This window comes from Syngnathus typhle, linkage group LG12, assembly GCF_033458585.1.
Source record: "Syngnathus typhle isolate RoL2023-S1 ecotype Sweden linkage group LG12, RoL_Styp_1.0, whole genome shotgun sequence".
Classification (NCBI taxonomy): Eukaryota; Metazoa; Chordata; class Actinopteri; order Syngnathiformes; family Syngnathidae; genus Syngnathus; species Syngnathus typhle.
Genome location: NC_083749.1, coordinates 4,774,763 through 4,793,177, shown reverse-complemented (window position 1 = coordinate 4,793,177; position 18,415 = coordinate 4,774,763). Strand labels below are relative to the sequence as shown.

The window sequence follows — 18,415 nt, the reverse complement described above, 5'->3', positions numbered from 1 at the left end:
CTTTTTTTATGTTGTTAAATGTCAAACTCGCGCCACAAGCCATTTTTTTTCCGATCGGTAGATGTCGCTAGAAGCTCACGGACATCACCCGGTAAGCTTTCAGAAATGTTCTTCTCCAAAAGAGATAACGGTTTTAACATAACCTGTACGATGGGGAAATTAATTTAAATATTTGTTTCTAGGTACATTGTATATGTACAAGATCATCGCTGAAAACGTGTTCAGGCTTCGAATCACTGGTACAGATTTAACATTTAACTTTTCCTCACCAGACCGGTGGTGAGCGCTTTTGTTGTTGTTGTGAGCTGCGCCTTTAACAACCGAGTGATAGGTCTCGCGGGTGAGATCTCGCGAGACTCGCTTGGCGCCGCGACCTCATGTGGAACACCATCCGCACGAGCCACAGCACACACTAGTCCTCCGGCCGATGTTTTTTGCCTCTGCTGCGGAAAAAGCGCGATGGAGACTCGGATTGTGTCCGTTTGAACCACCGCGCCCCTTTTTCAGACATCAACATTCTCCACAGAATAACAATCAAACCGCTCGTTTTTGTCGAGACGTATTAAAAACAGGGGCGGCGCGACGATGTGGATCCAGGTCCGCACCATAGACGGGAAGGAGACCCGAACCGTGGACGATCTCTCCAGGCTGACCAAAATCGAGACCCTCCGCGTGAAAATACGGGACATCTTCAATGTGAGCCCGCAACAACAGCGCCTCTTCTACCGGGGCAAACAGGTAAGGGTTCCCCTGCTCATCACGCAACACTGATCTTTTACACAAATGTATTTTCATGCTGTTAAAAACTAATGACAGTGGCTCCATGGCTTCCTGTTTTGATAGGAATTCGCCAATAGCTGTTGCGCAAGAACAGCCCCTCTCTCTCTCTCCTCTCTCTCCCCGTTTTCAAGAGTGGTCCTCTCGGTCACGTCGTTGTTTTGGGGAGTCCCTGTGCACACACAATATGCGCCGTGGACATGTTTGTTTACATTGACGCGGTAGACTGAGAGAGAGGAAGGAGAGCACCACCCACTCTTTGCACATGTTAGCATCCACTGAGGTCTTTCCCACTTTATGTCTGCATGATTGAAACACAGGTGGCAAACATATTCACCTTCTGTATTTAAGTACAAGAACGGAGACTCGAGTAAACAGTCTTTAGTAAAAGTAAAAAAAAAAAGTTATAGAGAGTACATACTGCAAGTACAACTGATTTTGTTTAGAAATAGACAAGTCGAGGAAGCTGTCGATACTAGCCCCCGATACTTAAGGCAAAAAGATATTGATAGCAGTAATTGGCGCCATACTGCAGCAGATTTACACATCGGCGAATAATCCAGTGTTATTTCGAAAGTTCTTTGTTGCTATTTTTATTTATTTTTTTATTGTGTGAAATTCAATTTTATGTCGAAAAGAGTGACTACTCAAAGAGTGAATGTTTGCACTGATATTTTCTGGGATAAAAAGTGCTATTGAACATCCAGAGAAATGTTGCAGTCAATTAGTGTGTGAATTTAAAAGTCTACAACCTTGATCAATGGACAGTTTTATGTGATGTCAAAATGAGACCAACATAATTTATGTGATTCATATAAATTGTGCAAAAAGAAACCATTGCGCCAGATCAGGTCATCTTGCCCAGAGACTCTGACCCATGAGGTGTCAAGCATTACCAGTCGGGCACACCCACTATCTCGCGCTGACCTGTTAGTTTGGACCTGGTGAGCGCCTTGAGAAACTAGTCGCATTTCTTCTGTCACCACATTTAAAACTCAAATCACAGGAAAAGCCTACTAGAGGATCAGAACTTTTTTAGGGGTCTATCTGATACACGTAAAACTGTGGCAAGTGTGTGCTGTGCGTATAATCGGTTTATTATGTTTTTTTTACTAGCACTCTGTTCCTCCTATGTACAGTTTTTCTTCAGACAGTAGTATACTGTGTATTCCGCATTTAAAACATTTCCGCAAGGACATTTTGATGACTTTCCAATCTTCACTTCTGTTTTGACTGAAGCCAATACGGGGGGAAAAAAAATAGACGACAACATACATCAGCTATTTTATGACAGCTCTTCAGATCTTTCATAATTTTACTAGCACATTGTTAGGTGTCGTAAAATCTGCACACAGCTCTCAAACACTCTCGTCGGCAACAACATTACCTCTCAATCGGGTTTTATTTCGTGTCACGTAGCTAAATGAGGTTAATATATCGTATTTTAGTGCGTCGGATCGTGGCCGGGGAGGATTTATCTACATAACTGCACAACGCCAGGGGTCTATTCGTTAGGTGTCAATTAGAGAACAGCCATTTTATTTGTACTTTTTCTGATTGTATTTTATAATGTACTTAAAGACGCTGTAAAGTAAATCGAGAGATTGGTTTGTAATTTGAGGGATTAGGGAGAGTGCGAATGCGGGGTTAAATTGAGGAGATATCTAATTAAACTGTTTCTCACCTTGCCTGTTTTTTGCACGGATAAAATGGCGCCCATTGATGCACGTTGGCGAGTCGCTCCCATCCCCCACTAACTTGCACGCCTTTGTTCGCATCAGTGGTTATCCGGTGCAAAAGGAAGTTACTTAGTTCTTATTACCAGGCCTGTTAGCTTGCAAGCTAGCCGGTGGCGATTGAAAACCTCTCGTCGAGCCGCGAGAGAGATTTTAAGCGGATAGGCGGTGCTCTCGTGGCTCAAACGTGGAGGAATGCAGGCATGGAAAAGATCGGCCGCACGTTTTCACGCATTCACCAGGCAACTGCCCACAACTTACGAAAGCGATTTTTTCAAGCCTCATCGTATATGCTTGCGGATTTCAGAGGTGCAATGATTGGTCGATTAATCCGCGACTAATCCTTCAAAAAAATGACTCCATATTTATTTTTTTAATTGCTTAATAATGTCAAAGATATGGTTGAATTCAAAATTGTGCAAATCGACAGATTTATTATCAATGGTCGACACGGGAAGTGACCTTTCGGTGCGTGGACTCTCATTGTTTACATCCGAGTGCTACTTCCTGCAGTCACATGCGTATCACTCGCAAAGAATGTCCTTTATGAATGAAAGTGACTAACATACAATTTCCTGTTTTGGAAATCGGTTCCAATGAAGGAAACGGTGACTGTGGCCGACGTCTGATTCCACTCTGCTGACAGAGATGAAATTGGGGTATTAAAAAAAGACAAAATTCTACCAAATGATGGTATCCAAAAATCACAAGTCTGATTGGAAACAATTAGGCTAACAAATCTGTGGCTTTATCACATCACCTTTTAAAATAAAATAAAAAAATCATGACATTCTATAAATAAAATAAATATATACATAAAAAAATTGCTATATAAATGATGCTATATAAATAAATAAAATGAATAAATATATACATTAAAAAGAACCTGTTTTTTATTATTTACGGCAGCTTTTTGTCCTTAACCTTTGAAAATAGCTTTCTGTATACTGGCTTGCCAAAAAAAAAAAACAGACGTCATTAAAAGACATGGAGTTGGCCCGCGGTTTAATTATTAGCCGGGTTATGTCACAAAGCAGCCGTGGGTTGCCGGGTGAGGGGGGGTTACTGGCCATGCTGGCAACGGCTAGGCCTTCGCTACTGCAAAATCCCGCGCTTCCTCCTCCGTCTAGCTGGAAAATGAGCAGGGAGGGTTGATTCGGGGATTTCCGAGCGCTAAGTAATGCGTGGAATGAGCCAGCGACACCCAGTCCAACGTGAGCTGCATGGTGCCCTCCCGCGCACGGGAAAAGCTCTGTCTTAATTCCTTTCCAAAATGGCGTCTTGTTTACCCCCACCGCCACACTCACACACACACACACACACGCCCGCTTCAGCTCACTGCAGGCGCCGCGAGGTTCTCGACGCCATCGCAAGTCTTTCCCTCGCTTTTTTTTGTGTGTTTTATTTGCCGCCGTGCTACCCGTGTTTGCCTTTGCGGCATCTCGTGTCACCGTTTTTCACGCCACATAGGCACGCACACACCTTCTGTTGTTCAAGCGGCCTTGCTACCTCCACGCCCACGCGGGCTTTCAGTTAAGACAATTTATAAAAAAATAAAAAGGTTGGCTTGTTTATTAAACGGTTCCACATGTTTCTTGCGTTACCAACGTGAGCCGTTTTCTATTGTTGGCACGTAGGAAAAGCGTAACACACAAATTTGCGCATACTCGCGAGCACTGTTGCCGTGACCTACTTAAGGCTTCGGTTTTGATTATTGCACACGCACGGATATTTCGATGGCCCCACTTTGGGCAGTTTGATGCAGCCGCGCGTGTTTGTACTTGTACGCTTCATGGTCAGTCGGCAGACAAAGACAGGAGGAGTCTTTGCACACGGTTCGTCGTCTCCAACGACAAAGCAAGCTCTCAAGTCGAAACGCAACGTTGTCTCTTTTGCCGCTTGACCTCCGTGTGGAATGGAAAAGTGTCGTAATGGCTTCCAGGTTGAGGGAAAGCTTTAGCCACTCTGCCGTGGTGAGCTAATTTGTGTTAAAAATGCCTTTCGCATTTCATTAGGGCTGCCACTATCGAAAAATTTCAGAATCGATTATTCAATCGATTATTACGTCATTTCCGTGAATGACTACGACACCCAAAAATTAATGATTACTGTTGAGAGGGTGACATGAATAGATTTGGACAATGTTGAATTAAAAAATGTCGATAAACGATGACTTGATTAGTACTATAGTTGTCGATTAATTGATAAGTTGTCGATTAATGAATTAATTTTTACAGCTCTACATTTCACGATCAACTATGACGCTAACATTGCAATTAGCTTTTTATATTATTATTTTTTTCTTATCATAGTATTTTTTTTGCACAATGAGTCCAAGTAAAAAAAAAATCCTGTTTATTATTTTTTTTTTTGTCCTCCAAGTGATTTTATTGCGTGCTTATCGTCTTTTCTACGAACGTTGATTCAAGTATCATTAACTGTTGAAGCAGTACATCTCGGGTAGAAGCCTTCTAGCATGAATTGGCAGACACACCCCGTGGCCTGCGCCATTGTTTTGGGAAATGTGACCTATTTTACTCAGCCCTTCGCTGAGACAGGCTACGGGTTGGAGGGCGAGAGCGAAAATCGCTTCGGATAGCCGCCAACACCGTGTGGGGAAGCTCTGGTTTCACACCATTAAATCCTTTCGGAGAACAACACTCCAGTCGCTGTCCTGCACTCTCTTCAAAGTCTATCGATCACGGCCTGGGTGTTCTCATTGGAGACAAATTTCCGGCAACACACACATATTTAAAACATTTTGCATTTTAAAAGTCAATTTCCCGCAACCCCTTTGTGTTGTCGTCGGAACGTTCACAAACAGGATCATGTGACGAATTCGACAAAATTCTCCTCGGTCACGCCGTACACAGCAGGAAGTGCTTTTATTTATTTTTTGGGATGGCCGAGGTTGTTTTTGACTCGAGCCACAGGTCGTTTTTCTTGTCTCCGTTTGAGCTTCTGTCTGATATTCTTTGGTATCCGCTACAATGAGCGACACGCCGTTTGAAAGGCTGCCTGCAAAAATAACTGAAGAGAAATTAGCCCTGTGGAGAGAAGGGCTCGTTTCATTCCACTACACACACACACACACACACGCTTGCCTTGCGCTGTGGTTTGTTACAGCCTTTTCCTGAAGTCAAGTGTCTCAAGTCCGTCCAAAATCTTCATTAGAATCCGACGTTCCCAAGTGGAACACCGCGTGACATTTGACTGAGTCATAAAATGAGGATACCAGAGGCAACGTGTGTTTATGTTCTACTGCATTATTTATGATAGAAGGTACCCATGGCCAGATCACGGTCACGCTATCGGTCCGTCACACGAGGAGAAATCTGGACGCCACGGGTGTCTTTGTGTTGTCGACTGTTGAGCGGCTTCGGGATTGGAAACCGGGCTGTCACAAATTGCGGGAATGAAGTCGCTGGGGGGAAAAAAGGGGAGAGCCGCCGAGATGCCATTCGGTTCTAATGCGGCGCATGCAATTGTGAAAAACCTCGCCCGTGTTATCCTTGCGGTCAACCGGTGAAGGTGAAACAGGGACTTGAATGGAAGACCGAGGCTGAGCCTGTTCTAAAATTCACGAGACGATTTAAACCCGGATGGGGGGGGGAGGGGGTGCACGCCTCCACCCCTGCCCGATTCACTAAGGCTTCGAATGGTCTCTTCCTGGAAGGACGGCGGCGGCGGCTTCGCTCGACTCGCCGGCACACAATGAACCTGGAGATAAATGGCTGCCGACTGTAATGAGTGGACATGGCCGACACCCGAGTGAGCGCTCAATGTAATGAAGTACGTTCTGCAAAGTCTGCAAAAAAAAAAAAAAAAAGGCGGATGTTAGTTTTGATTCTTCACACATTCAGGTTCAACGTAGATAGGGGGCGGTGGGGGTAGCAAATCGGGCCTGCTCTCATTTGGTCGTCATGGCAACCCACCGTTTCTCCCCCTCATAACATTTTCGGCAAAAAAAAAAAAAAAGCAGCACGGGATATGCCCTTCTGCATCTCTTCACTTTGATTTTCAAAATGCGTATGTTTCTAATCAGTCGCAATATGGACCGCTGGATTATTCTCCAACGCATTCAGCCACGTCCTTAGATGTCACCGGTGTGCTTGTCGAAGCGTTCTAACGCCTTCTGTAAGCTCCAGAGAGCGATGATCGAATGTAGCCTGCGTACCCTCTTTGTCCTTGACAGACTCCTCGCTGTTCTGGTGTGACGACGGCGGCTCGTTGGGCGTTAGGTCAAAGCGTTTCTTCTCAGCAATTTGTTTCGGCGTAGCTCTCACGACCGTGATTAGCTTCCAACTAAATCACAAGTCTAACATGGCTGCTGAACCGCATTGGGAAAAATTGATGTGTCTTTGTGTTTTTTTTACAAGATGGAAGATGGCCAGACACTATTTGACTACAACGTGGGTCTCAATGATATCGTCCAGCTGCTGATTCGCTCACAAACAGATCCTCCGGACAGCCCCCTGGCCAAGGAGCCCCCCAGCGTGGCGTGCACTTCCACCCCTGCCCCGGCCTCCGCGGTCCCTCGGGCCGAAAGCCCCGACCGCCCCGCTCCGGTCTCCCCTGCTGCTATGGAAACTTCCCCCGATAAAGACAATGACCGCAGCGACACGGCCGAGACTGCCGACGAGAGTAAGCCGGACGCCATTGCCCCTAATAACTCAGCTAGCACCAAAAATGGCATCAAGCCTCCGAGTCCCCCGCGCGACACCCAACCGCCGACATCCAGCAAGAACACGCTAGTGGACCCGGGAATCGGGAAGTACAAAGTAAGTCAAGCACTGGTGCCTTTTATTTGTTTTGCAGTGTAATTACGTGCGGAGCACTAGCGGAGCTAGCTGGGGGGGCCATGGGGGCACTGCCTCCCCGTTGGATGTTTGTTGTTGTTGTTTTGCAGGTCTCAGATTGATTTGAAAATTTGCTATCACTTCATCCCCTCCAGATCAATGAGCTAGTAGACTGCAGGGACGTGACCGTGGGCGCCTGGTTTGAAGCCTGTGTAGAAAACGTGACCCGCGCCCCAAAAGGACCCATCAAGAACAAGGTGGGACGGCCCCCTAAAAGGACTAATGGAAAGCTGGAGGGCGAGCAGGGGCAGCAGCCCCTCGGCCCGGGCCAAAGCACGGACACTGTCAGGAATAACGCGTTAAATTCCGAGAGCAACGGAGCTTCCACATCGCAGACGGACTCCGCTGAAGAGGACGTCGTCTATCACATTAAATATGAGGAGTAAGTGCTGTCTCACCGTGCCGGGAAATACTGGCTGATGGTGTTTGTAAACAAACACGCAGAGATTTTAAAATTCAATGTTCATTAGCCATTTGAGCTTTGTTACCTGCTAGTGAGATAATGAGTTTGCGTTCCTCTTCGGTGGCAAGATGTTGCGCCGCAGCGGGAAATCGCGTACGGCGATAAAAACGCACGAGTGCTTCAGCTGCGGCAGCACACAAATTGGACTCGTATCTGGCAGGAACCTCTTTTTTTTTTTTTCCCCCCTGTCAAATTAATTCTGCAAGCTGGCGTTTCCATGGTTACCCCCGCGTTCTCGGGAGCATTACTTTTTCTCCTCCGGCTTTTGTCTGTAATTGCCGCAAACGTGTCGTCGTTAAAACATGGCCGCCTAGGCACGGCTAATACCTTGTGTACGCCAATCGAGTGTTTGCCCCAGACTTGCTCGTTCTCCATTTATAAAAAGGCAATTAAAAATCCCCCAATTAAAGAATTGACCCTGAATGTTATATAATTAGTTCTTTCCATTTTGGTTTTCTGCCAGCTACCCCGAGAATGGTCTGGTGGAGATGCGAGCGGTCAACATACGGCCCCGTGCCCGCACCCTGCTGCGCTGGGACCAACTCATGGTGGGCATGCATGTGTTTGTCAACTACAACATGGAGACGCCAGAGGAGAGGGGCTTCTGGTTCGACGCGGAAATCCAGACCCTCAATCAGGCCTCTCGCACCAACAAGGAGCTCCGAGTCAAGATTCTTCTGGGGTGAAAAATCTTGAGGGTCACCTGCTTCTTTAGCTCCTTGACACTCTTCTGATTGTTTTTGTGTGCCCTACCCTCTTCTAGGGGTCCCGGCGATGTAATTGGGGATTGCAAAATTCACTTCTTGGATGAAATCTACCAGCTGGAGAAACCAGGGGCTTCGGCGTTGTCAGCTGCAGATGGACAATTTAAAAGTATGCTGCGTGAAGCCACAGCGACAACGGAGAGTACACTCTCAACTTGAATGTGGCCAATACAAATTAATTTGAATCATTAATAATGATAAAAAATTAAGTTTGTCCAAAAGAGCTTCTATTTGAAGCAGGCATTCAAGACAAGCGGCCCAAAAGACTCTCACAAATCAAACAGGAAGTCAGCCATTTTGTTTGGAAGTTGCCATTTTGAATGAGCCCTAAATAGAAGCAGATTTATAAGTGGGAGATGCTAATTTCAAGATTTGAAAGAGGCCATTATTACCTTTAACTACAATAACTTTCAGGCCCCCCGAACGAGGCGAAGGCCTCCAAATTGCACACAAAATAGACTCGCTCATGTTTTGCTGTCCCCGTGTGGATTTAAGGAAAGAGCGGGCCAGAGTGCAAACACTGCAAAGCCGATCCGGACGCCGAGTGCCGCTTCTGCTCATGCTGCGTGTGCGGCGGCAAGCAGGATGCTCACATGCAGCTGCTTTGCGACGAGTGCAACATGGCCTTCCACATCTACTGCCTCAACCCGCCCCTGGCCACTATCCCCGATGACGAGGACTGGTGAGTCTTCTCATCCGCTCTTTTGATAGACGTCTGTCCCAAAAATAAAATAATGCTGTGATCTAATCCCATGTGCTGTCTGAAAAGCAAGAAGATCACCACCCCCCCGACCCCGCCTTCCATGTTTCTATTTATAGCTCCCCCTGTTTTGTAAGCGCTACAAGATGACATCATCGTGTAAGCTCCTCCCATGTTTTGCCGCCAGGTACTGTCCCACCTGTAAGAATGACACAAGCGAAGTGGTCAAGGCCGGGGAAAAGCTCAAGGCCAGCAAGAAGAGAGCCAAAATGCCATCAGCCACGACCGAGAGTCAACGAGACTGGGGCAAGGTAAGAGGAAAATGGAAAGGGGGCAAATTGCAGCCACAATCAATGGTGTTAAAAAAAAGAAAGAAAAGACAGTACTATTTTTGGGCGAGTTCATTTTTTTCATTTCACCTTCTAAGGCAGGGGTCACCAAACTACGGCCCGCGGGCCGGATACGGCCCGCGGGACCGTTTAATCCGGCCCGCCAACCCTGAATAAATTGTATTATTAAACTGTTTTTTTTTTTTTTTTTGCTCATTTTGCCTGCAATGACTGCGTTTCCCCAGTAGAAGGGGGAGCGCTCGCTTGCGCATTTACTACCGGAAGCCGTGTCAGAAAGCTCGGTGCACACTCACAAGTGCGTGTACGGACATGGCGCACTCGCGCTCTATTTGTATCAGTCCCGAATTTAGAGCGTGGGCTGTGACGACAGCATTCTTGTAATTCGCGCGCTGAGCTTTCAGATGCAGTTTTGCGCTAAAGCCACCCACAAACCTTCCCCTGGAATCCTTCCGTTAAAATGTCGCCCAAGTAAAGCAGGGTGAACACAGTGCCGAGCGTTTAAAAGAGTTGCCAATTTGGCTCGACGTACGCGACGTGACGTTCAGCCACATGAACGTCAACATCTACCCGTCACAGATCGAGGTAAACGGACCAACACCTCGGATCTCGCCTAAGAATTGCCACAACAAATTTTACTCCAGACTATGACGCACTATCAAACTTTAACAAAAAAGACAGCGGTGTCTACAAGCCTACTGGAACCTACAAAAGGATTATAAGGAAGGAACACAAGAACTTTAAGAGACTGCTCATATGTGTCAGAGAGGTTCTGCTCTGACAACTGAGCTGAACTTTTGTCTGTTAAGATTGTGCATGGCACAACAGAAAGTTAATGTTCCATGGTTTTTTTTCTATGAAGAACCCAGAGAGAGTTATTTAGTTATTATTTATTTCCTGTTTTTTCTGTGAAGAACTCAGAGAGGGTTTAGTTATTATTTATTTCATTAATAGTGTTATTATTTGTTTCCTGACCTTTTTTCTGTAAAGAACCTGGAAAGGGTTATTAAATAACCGTTATTTGGTTATGTGTGGCTTTCTGGAAAACAATAATTTTTTTAAGCTCCCCTACGATCGTCACACTTTTTCTGTTACAAACTGCCACCGGCCCGCCATCAGAGAAGGGAAAGGTTATGTGGCCCTCACAGGAAAAAGTTTGGGGACCCCTGTTCTAAGGTAATGAGTTAAATGGTGCTTAGTGTGACCGAGACACTTTCCTGGACATGTCATGGGGAAAATACCTCCTTTCTTTCTTCTTTGGAACATTCCGTCTGTGAGCTAATTCAAAACAGCTCAGCTTATGAGTGTTATGTGGGCGCATTTAGCAGCCATGACTTCATACCAAGCATTGTCCCGAATTCTCGCTTTGATATAAATACACGCGCAGTTAAGTCGGTATTCAATGTGGATGAAGAGATGTGTCCCAATACTTTTGTCCAGGTCATTTTAATTGCGCTTATGCTCTTCTCTTCAGGGCATGGCCTGCGTGGGACGTACCAAGGAGTGCACCATCGTTCCCTCCAACCACTACGGACCCATTCCCGGCGTTCCCGTCGGAACCACGTGGAAATTCCGAGTTCAGGTTGGCTGCCGTATGGTTGCCGGGCGGAAACTATAGAGGGCACGTTTCATTTTCTTTGTACTCTCAGGTGAGCGAGGCAGGCGTTCACAGGCCGCACGTCGGCGGCATTCACGGTCGCAGTAACGACGGGTCCTACTCGCTGGTGTTGGCGGGGGGCTTCGAGGATGAAGTGGTGAGGTCGTGTGTTTAACGCTGATTGAATTGCGGATGCCAATCAATGCCCCCCCCCCCCCCTTTCCCCTTTGGGAGCAAAATAAATCTGACTCGTGTCACTTGGACCTGCTTTAGGACCGGGGGGATGAATTCACATACACGGGCAGCGGAGGTCGTGACCTCTCGGGAAACAAACGCATTGGAGAGCACTCGTTTGACCAGACGTTGACCCACATGAACAGGTCCGGTTTCCCGTTCATAGCTCTGAATCTTTGCACATCTCTGCCAAGTCAGTTTATGTCCTAAAGGTTTGGTGTATACGCAGAGCTTTGGCGCTGAACTGCGATGCCCCGCTCAACGACAAAGACGGAGCCGAGTCCCGGAACTGGCGGGCCGGGAAGCCGGTGAGAGTGGTGCGCAGCTCCAAAGGTCGCCGCATCAGCAAATATGCCCCCGAGGAGGGAAACCGCTACGACGGCATCTACAAGGTCAAGAGACACTTTTTGTTTTCACGGAACACGTGTTAGATGCTGTCGGATTTCGTTTTAGGTGGTGAAATATTGGCCGGAAATCGGCAAGTGCGGCTACTTGGTGTGGAGGTACCTGCTCAGACGGGACGATCTGGAACCAGCACCCTGGACCCCAGAAGGACTGGAGAGGATCAAAAAATTGGGTCTAATGATCCAGGTTAGACCCGCCAGTCCACCTGAAAAATATGAAGTATTTCTACCTAGTTACCGTGGCCATGTGTGTACAGTACCCACCAGGCTATCAGGCGGTCATGGCGAACAAGTCAAAGAAGGAGGCCGTCGCGCGGCCCGGTCGCGGCGGGCGGAGTAAGCACCACTCCGGGCGGGGGCGAGGTAGGGGGAGGGGGAGGGGTCGGCCGCGGAAGGAACATAAGATGGAGAAGGCGGCGGAAGAGGAGGACGAAGAGTACGAGCATCTGATGGCCGCCGTGGAAGAGGACGAGGAGGAGGCGCCGCAGAGTAACGGCAATCAGAAAACCAGCAAGGACTCTGGTGGGTGGCGTTGTCGTCATGGGAGATTGTATTTCTTTTTTTAAATTGATCAAGTCCACCGTTTTTATTTTTATTTACTGAGCTGCAGTTATTTGTTTTTGATGCCATTATTTGAGGATGCCGTGGATTATTGCTGCCCTCTGCTGGTGTGACATGGGAACAGAGACATTTACATTACGTTTGTTATTTACTTTTTATTTGTATTTTTTTTTCCCCCCGCTCGTCCAGATTGGTCACCAGCGTCTGAGCCTCCCTTAAAGCGCGTGAAGGTGGAGGAGGCGTTCGTTCTGTCGGAGCAGCAGCAGCAGTTGATCGGAGAGGACACGGCCAACAAGAAGTTGTGGGACGAGGCCCTGGGACACCTTACAGAGGGACCAGTAAGTTCTTTCTTGCTCAGAATAGCCTACCCAATTTGGGATGTTATCTCTGCACCCCCTCTCAAAATGAAACTAATGTTTCTTGATGTGCTTTTGGAGAACTTCCTGCGCAAGATGGAACAAATCTTCATGTGCGTCTGCTGCCAGGAGCTGGCCTTCCAGCCCGTCACCACCGTCTGCTCGCACAACGTTTGCAAGGTAAAACAGTGAAGAGCTGTCCAAAATATTTCGATTGGACCAATCACATTCTTGCGCTCTAGGGTAAACCCAAATTAACTTTATTTTCCATTATTCTTAACTCTTCCCAGTTTTGTTCCATTTTTTTTATTGCAATTAATTTTATTTCAAATGCTTTTTTACAAATGATGTTCCCTTTTTTATTTTAATTTTGAGTTTTAATTCATTTTATTGTAAACACTTTTTACAAATTTTCGGAGTCTAATACATGAACATACCTTTTTATCTATTTCTCAAGAATAATATAATATTCCTACAGTAATTTATGAGATGCCTTTTTGTTCCGTGTGCTTAGACGTGCCTCCAGCGCTCGTTCCGGGCCGAGGTGTACACTTGCCCCGCCTGCCGCCACGACCTGGGCAAGGACTACGTCATGACACAAAACAAGACTCTACAGGTTCTGCTGGACCAGTTCTTTCCCGGCTACACAAAAGGCCGATGAGATTCCGGTCACTGTAAACCAGAAGGCGTGTATACACACACACACGCACATACATACACACACACACACACACACCTACATCCAGTAAACTGTTGAGAGCTCCACTTTAAAGATGCATTGCACTTCTTTCTCCCAATGGGCAAATGTATAGTGCGTCACACAGCCATTTCACGTATACAATCATTGAGCACACAAAGCACCTCAGTAGGTTCCGACCTCATCCGTTTTCTCCATAAACCTCACCAGCCTGAGATTTTACAACCAAGGACTTGAACGCACGTACGCACACAATCGCAAGCCCACCCACACACGCACACACTTAGATACTCTACAACTATACTACAATAATACTCGACTGCAGAGTATGTGGAATTTTTTGGGAGGGAGGTGTTCAGTCGAGCGAAGGCCACTATTTGAGGAAATTTGGTACGTGTCTTCTGCCTGCCAACCTGCATTTATGTGTACCATCCATGGAGCGCCCACGCACTTTGACCATAATGACACAGCTCAGATAACGGAACCCGTTGATATTGATGTGTCTTTGGCGAGACCCCCGTTTGACACATCTTGATGTCTTTTTAACTAGACACCCAATTAATGTGTGTCATCATTTTTTTCTCTGTGTGCCTGGGTCGACATTTGTTTGTAGACGCACCCAATTGATCTTGGCTGTTATGCCCAACTGTTTTGGCGGGTGTCTTTGGTGACAACCTTCCTGTGTCTTTGACAATATTCCCTTCTCTTGCGTCTTAAATGATGCAGACTATGAACATCCTTGATGATATGCCCAATTGATGTATCTTGTGTGATACGCCCGGTTGACATATTTGATGCGTCTTTGACGACACACCCCATTTGATGGGTCTACCCTCGTTGACCTTGATTTTAATTTTTCAGTAAACCCCCCACCCCCCCAACTAACTATAATGCATTTTAGTGACCCCCTAAAGAGATAACAAGCATTTATATACAAGTAAAATGTTGAGGAAGCACTTGTTTGTCGCGTCATGCTAACTGCGTCATGCTAGCTGCTAATAAGCTTGCATACGTCGTAAAAACATCAGCATGGAGCAACGAAGGCCGTTCAGCAGGGGCTTATAAACATTTCACGGAGATGAGTAGCAGTCCTCCTGGATAGCCAAACTGCCTTGAATTATAACTCAAGGCCACTTTTGTTGCTAGGCAACCCAGATAAAGCAGGCACAGTGGAGGCTGATGGTATCACTGCATTTGAGGAAATGTCAATTTATTTTGACAATTTGTTTTTGCACTGCTAAAATGGCAACTTGTCTTTTACTGTATGCCACAATCGACTGGAAATATTGCATTTTTTTTTCTCTCTCTCCAGAAGTTGACTTTTCAAATAGTTTCCAGTTTCCTCCCTGGTGTGGTGCATTCAAATGTTGACGGTTGGCAGAGTTTCAAACGTTCACCTCCTTACTGATCACGTGACACGTTTTCTAGTCATGCAATATATATTTTTTTCCCCCCCTGGTGGGCTTGTCACGTATGTGCTGACGTCGTCCTCGCTTCTGTTCATTCAGGTTTTTGTTTGTTGTTGTTGTCGTTTTTTCATAACATGCAATTCTAAATGGTCTTTTTAAGGCGAACTGTGATGTGCATTAATGATTCGTTTTGTTTGTGGCAAACTAAATAGCGCTCCTTCCTGCAGTGGCTTCCTTCCTTCCGTATGTGAACCTACAGTGCTAAAAAAAAAACCTTTTTAGACGTCTTGTTGACGCTTGGCTTTAGTGCTGTGTCGTTTCTTTCTCTTTTTAATGACTATTGCACTCTACTGAAGAATCAAGTCACTTTTCTTTTCGGTAAGTCTTCAACAATATCTGATCTTTCTCTCCATAGGTTTTTAGTTGCGTTCCCTCCAACTTAATCTTTCTTTTGCTGAGCGCATTCGCCTGTTTGATGAGGGGTTCCATTGTTTCTTGTTTTATACATGTCATAATACTTATGTACCTATTAAATATTTGGATTCGAGAAAGCGTTCTTTCTTTGATGAGGATTTGCAGACTGTCATATTTTACAATTACTGTTCCAATTATAAACTTCAAGCAACTAATACACAAATATTGATAAATGCTCGATGGGCCAGAAGTGTTCCATCAATATTTAAATGTGAGGTCTAAATGAAAAGCAGTCACTCAAATGAACCAATGGAATAGATTTGGGGATTTTGTTTTATTATAAGAGAAGTACAATAGGTACAGTTGCACTGTTTGCCAGGTGAACATTTAACAAAACAGGAATGCAGATGCAAAGTCCGTCAAATCATAACATCACAGCTTTTTGTGCCCCTCATACCATCCACAAATCAAAATATGAATATACTGTAATGAGATATACATCAGAACAAAGCATAAAATAAAATAAAATAAGGCCCTTTAAGTAATCCACTTTACATGCTCAAAACGCCTTCACTGAAATGGTGCGGCTATTAAGTACCAATAAATGGGGTTTTAAACAAATAGATATTAGTGCTACACCAATGGTCCCCCTGAAAAGATTCAAACACGACAGCCATTTAATCGCCCCAGTACCAGAGTGTAAAAAAAAAAAAAAAAAAAAATGATGACCTTTGTGTGTTGTACATTCAAACAACTAAACGACTCCTTGGGTAAACAAAGCAGAGCTATAATCACATCTAACAACACTAAGCAAGCCAAAGGGAAACCTCTTATCCAAACTTGATGCTCAAAGGGGAACTTGAGAGTTTAACAAACACAAAACAAAGGAGGAAAAGAGCCAGAATGGTGAGGGGAGTCTACTCCTCGTCGGAAGAGTCCCTGTCGAAATTGTAGGCCATGAAGAGAACGTCGGGTCGAGGCGGGACGAGGGCGTGGCCCGGTTTCACTAGCTCAAAGCCCAGGAAACTGAACGTACGCACCAGCTTGGCTACAAAAGAAACAAATTGGGAAATAAGATTCTTGCGGTGGGGGAAAAAAAAAAAAAAGTTCAGTTTGATGCCTGTTGTGTATACATACCACGATCATCCCTGTTCTTGTAGAAGCAGACAAACACGCTGGCCACTTTCAGATGTTCTTCAGCGTATTCTAGCAGAGCTGCAAAGCTGCACACAGAATAAAATTGTAACAAAAAAAGAATATTAAAAGGAGATTGTAACTATAGAAACGGGCTGGAAGGCTCACCTCTCTTTGCTGCCTTCAGGCAGCGGTTCAAGAGGTATCTCCACGAAGAGAGCGCTGCTGCTCACGACAGCGTCCCATTGAACCGACTTAGTGACGGTGAGATGACTTTGGAAGTGGAGTATCCTAGGGCAACCGCTGCTCGCCGGCTCCTCACTAACGGTCAACTTCAGGTCCTGGTGGGAAGGAGGACAAGTGGGGGGTTAAATCCTTCTACGTCATCTTTTGACAGGACAGGCAGACTTACTGAGTGGAGCAACCGAGCTGCAGGAGCGTGATCCCGTGTACCATTCCCTCGCCCACCTGGGATCTTCAGGGGTGGGAGAGGGGCATCAGGAGCACCACAGAGGCCCTGGGCCGCGGGTACTACTACAACAGTGCATGGACAGACTAGAAGGCAGGAACAGAGAATCAGGATTAGCATTGGAACCAAAATGGAAATCTTTAAATAATTAAATAAATAAAAAAAACTGTGATTTAGCATCGACTGCTGTAATCACGTGAGGAAAAACCTGTACTTGCTGCCATATATTTTTTAGTGTGATGCTACATGCTAAGCGGTGTTACGTCATTACGCACTGTGACGCTAGGTGTACGCTGGTAGGACCCAGGAGACGTCATTACGCAATAAGATGTTAGCTTGTAACCGTGTGTTACATAACAGTTGCAACCTGACACCACTCACGAGACAGACTTGACCCGGAACATTTTACTGCTTTCATAAAAAATCATAAAATTGATAATGACATGGTAATTGACCCGGGGTCATTGAGTTGCCTATTATTACACGTGTAGTGACGCATTTATGCCAAACGAGGAAGTAGCTTGAAACGCACTGGCAGGATACTAGTGACTTGTCATGACTTGAATGTCATAAAACGCCACATTGAAGCAGAATTTCACAATCGACACCAATTTTACTATTATTCTAATAACTAGCTTTACCTGCTGCTCGCTGACGCTAAGTAGCCGAATAACATGAGCTGTTTACGCATATTGTAATGGAGAGTTAACGAATGCTAGGCCAGAAATCCCCAATTTAACATGTCACTTTGTTAACACGGTCTGATCTTCAAATAGAAATAAAATTAAGTTAGGAAATACTGGAACTAATCCGTATAGTAATTAAGATTTTATTTTCAAATGAGTAGATTCTCACCACCCCTCCCCCACATTGCGATTAGCATCGCTAGCTTTCTTGCTTACTTACTTTGCAATCATATCACAAATACCGCTACTCAAATCCGCCATGGTAGTGAGAGTCTGTGTTTTTCCTTCCTTTTCGCGAGCAAAGCAATGACTGTTTAGGATCCGCTGGAGGTTGGATTTTACCATCCGGCCTCGGGTAGAGACACGACGGGCCAACTACTGATCTCTCCCCAGCTATGCTCTGTTGATGAGTGACGGAGCAAGTTGAAGGCAGCTTGTTTGAGCGACGAGAAGTCAAGGTACCCAGTGAACGTTGACACACTTCCGTTTGAAGCTCGGCGACGTCAAAATTAAGTGACCTCCACCTATTAATACGGCTGAAATGTATAGCTGTGCCGCTGCCCAAATCTCAGACAATCATTTAAAAGCGTTTCTCCGATTATTATGTTTGTTGTGACACGGACATTATGCCATTTTACTAATATAAGGCTTTTATTTTTTTAAGAAAAAGAGGATTCAGATGACGTCACCTCGTGGTGTATCTGCATCACCCTCCGTTGCCCCAAACGTCAAACGCTAACGTTGCTAATACGTGCCTTGGGCAATTTATCCCACGAATGAAAGATCATCTTTTTGACAGATAATAGAG

The 18,415-nt window shown here is 45.6% G+C and overlaps 2 protein-coding genes across 2 annotated transcripts; one reads left to right on the top strand and one right to left on the bottom strand.

Moving 5' to 3' along the window:
• Positions 1–354: 354 nt before the first annotated feature.
• LOC133163503 (E3 ubiquitin-protein ligase UHRF2-like) lies at positions 355–15,961 on the top strand. Its single transcript, XM_061293459.1, has 16 exons — positions 355–738; positions 6,893–7,294; positions 7,468–7,754; positions 8,299–8,517; positions 8,599–8,708; positions 9,095–9,281; positions 9,487–9,610; positions 11,121–11,228; positions 11,296–11,400; positions 11,517–11,623; positions 11,707–11,869; positions 11,931–12,068; positions 12,139–12,403; positions 12,632–12,780; positions 12,880–12,978; positions 13,313–15,961. Exons 1-16 carry the CDS (start codon positions 586–588, stop codon positions 13,457–13,459), a joined length of 2,763 nt encoding a protein of 920 aa, XP_061149443.1. The 5' UTR covers positions 355–585; the 3' UTR covers positions 13,460–15,961.
• On the bottom strand, positions 15,634–17,952 carry oaz1b (ornithine decarboxylase antizyme 1b). The gene is given in 6 exon segments (XM_061293462.1): positions 15,634–16,366; positions 16,456–16,541; positions 16,621–16,793; positions 16,865–16,951; positions 16,953–17,007; positions 17,828–17,952. Coding segments are annotated over 6 exon segments (657 nt in total). The 3' UTR covers positions 15,634–16,235.
• Positions 17,953–18,415: the final 463 nt, after the last annotated feature.

Bases quoted from the DNA above. Each gene is read 5' to 3' on its own strand.
- LOC133163503 (XM_061293459.1), top strand. From the start codon at position 586: ATGTGGATCCAGGTCCGCACCATAGACGGGAAGGAGACCCGAACCGTG. The intron at 7,755-8,298 runs GTAAGTGCTGTC...GTTTTCTGCCAG, and splicing joins TATCACATTAAATATGAGGA to CTACCCCGAGAATGGTCTGG. The intron at 11,229-11,295 runs GTTGGCTGCCGT...TTGTACTCTCAG, and splicing joins CGTGGAAATTCCGAGTTCAG to GTGAGCGAGGCAGGCGTTCA.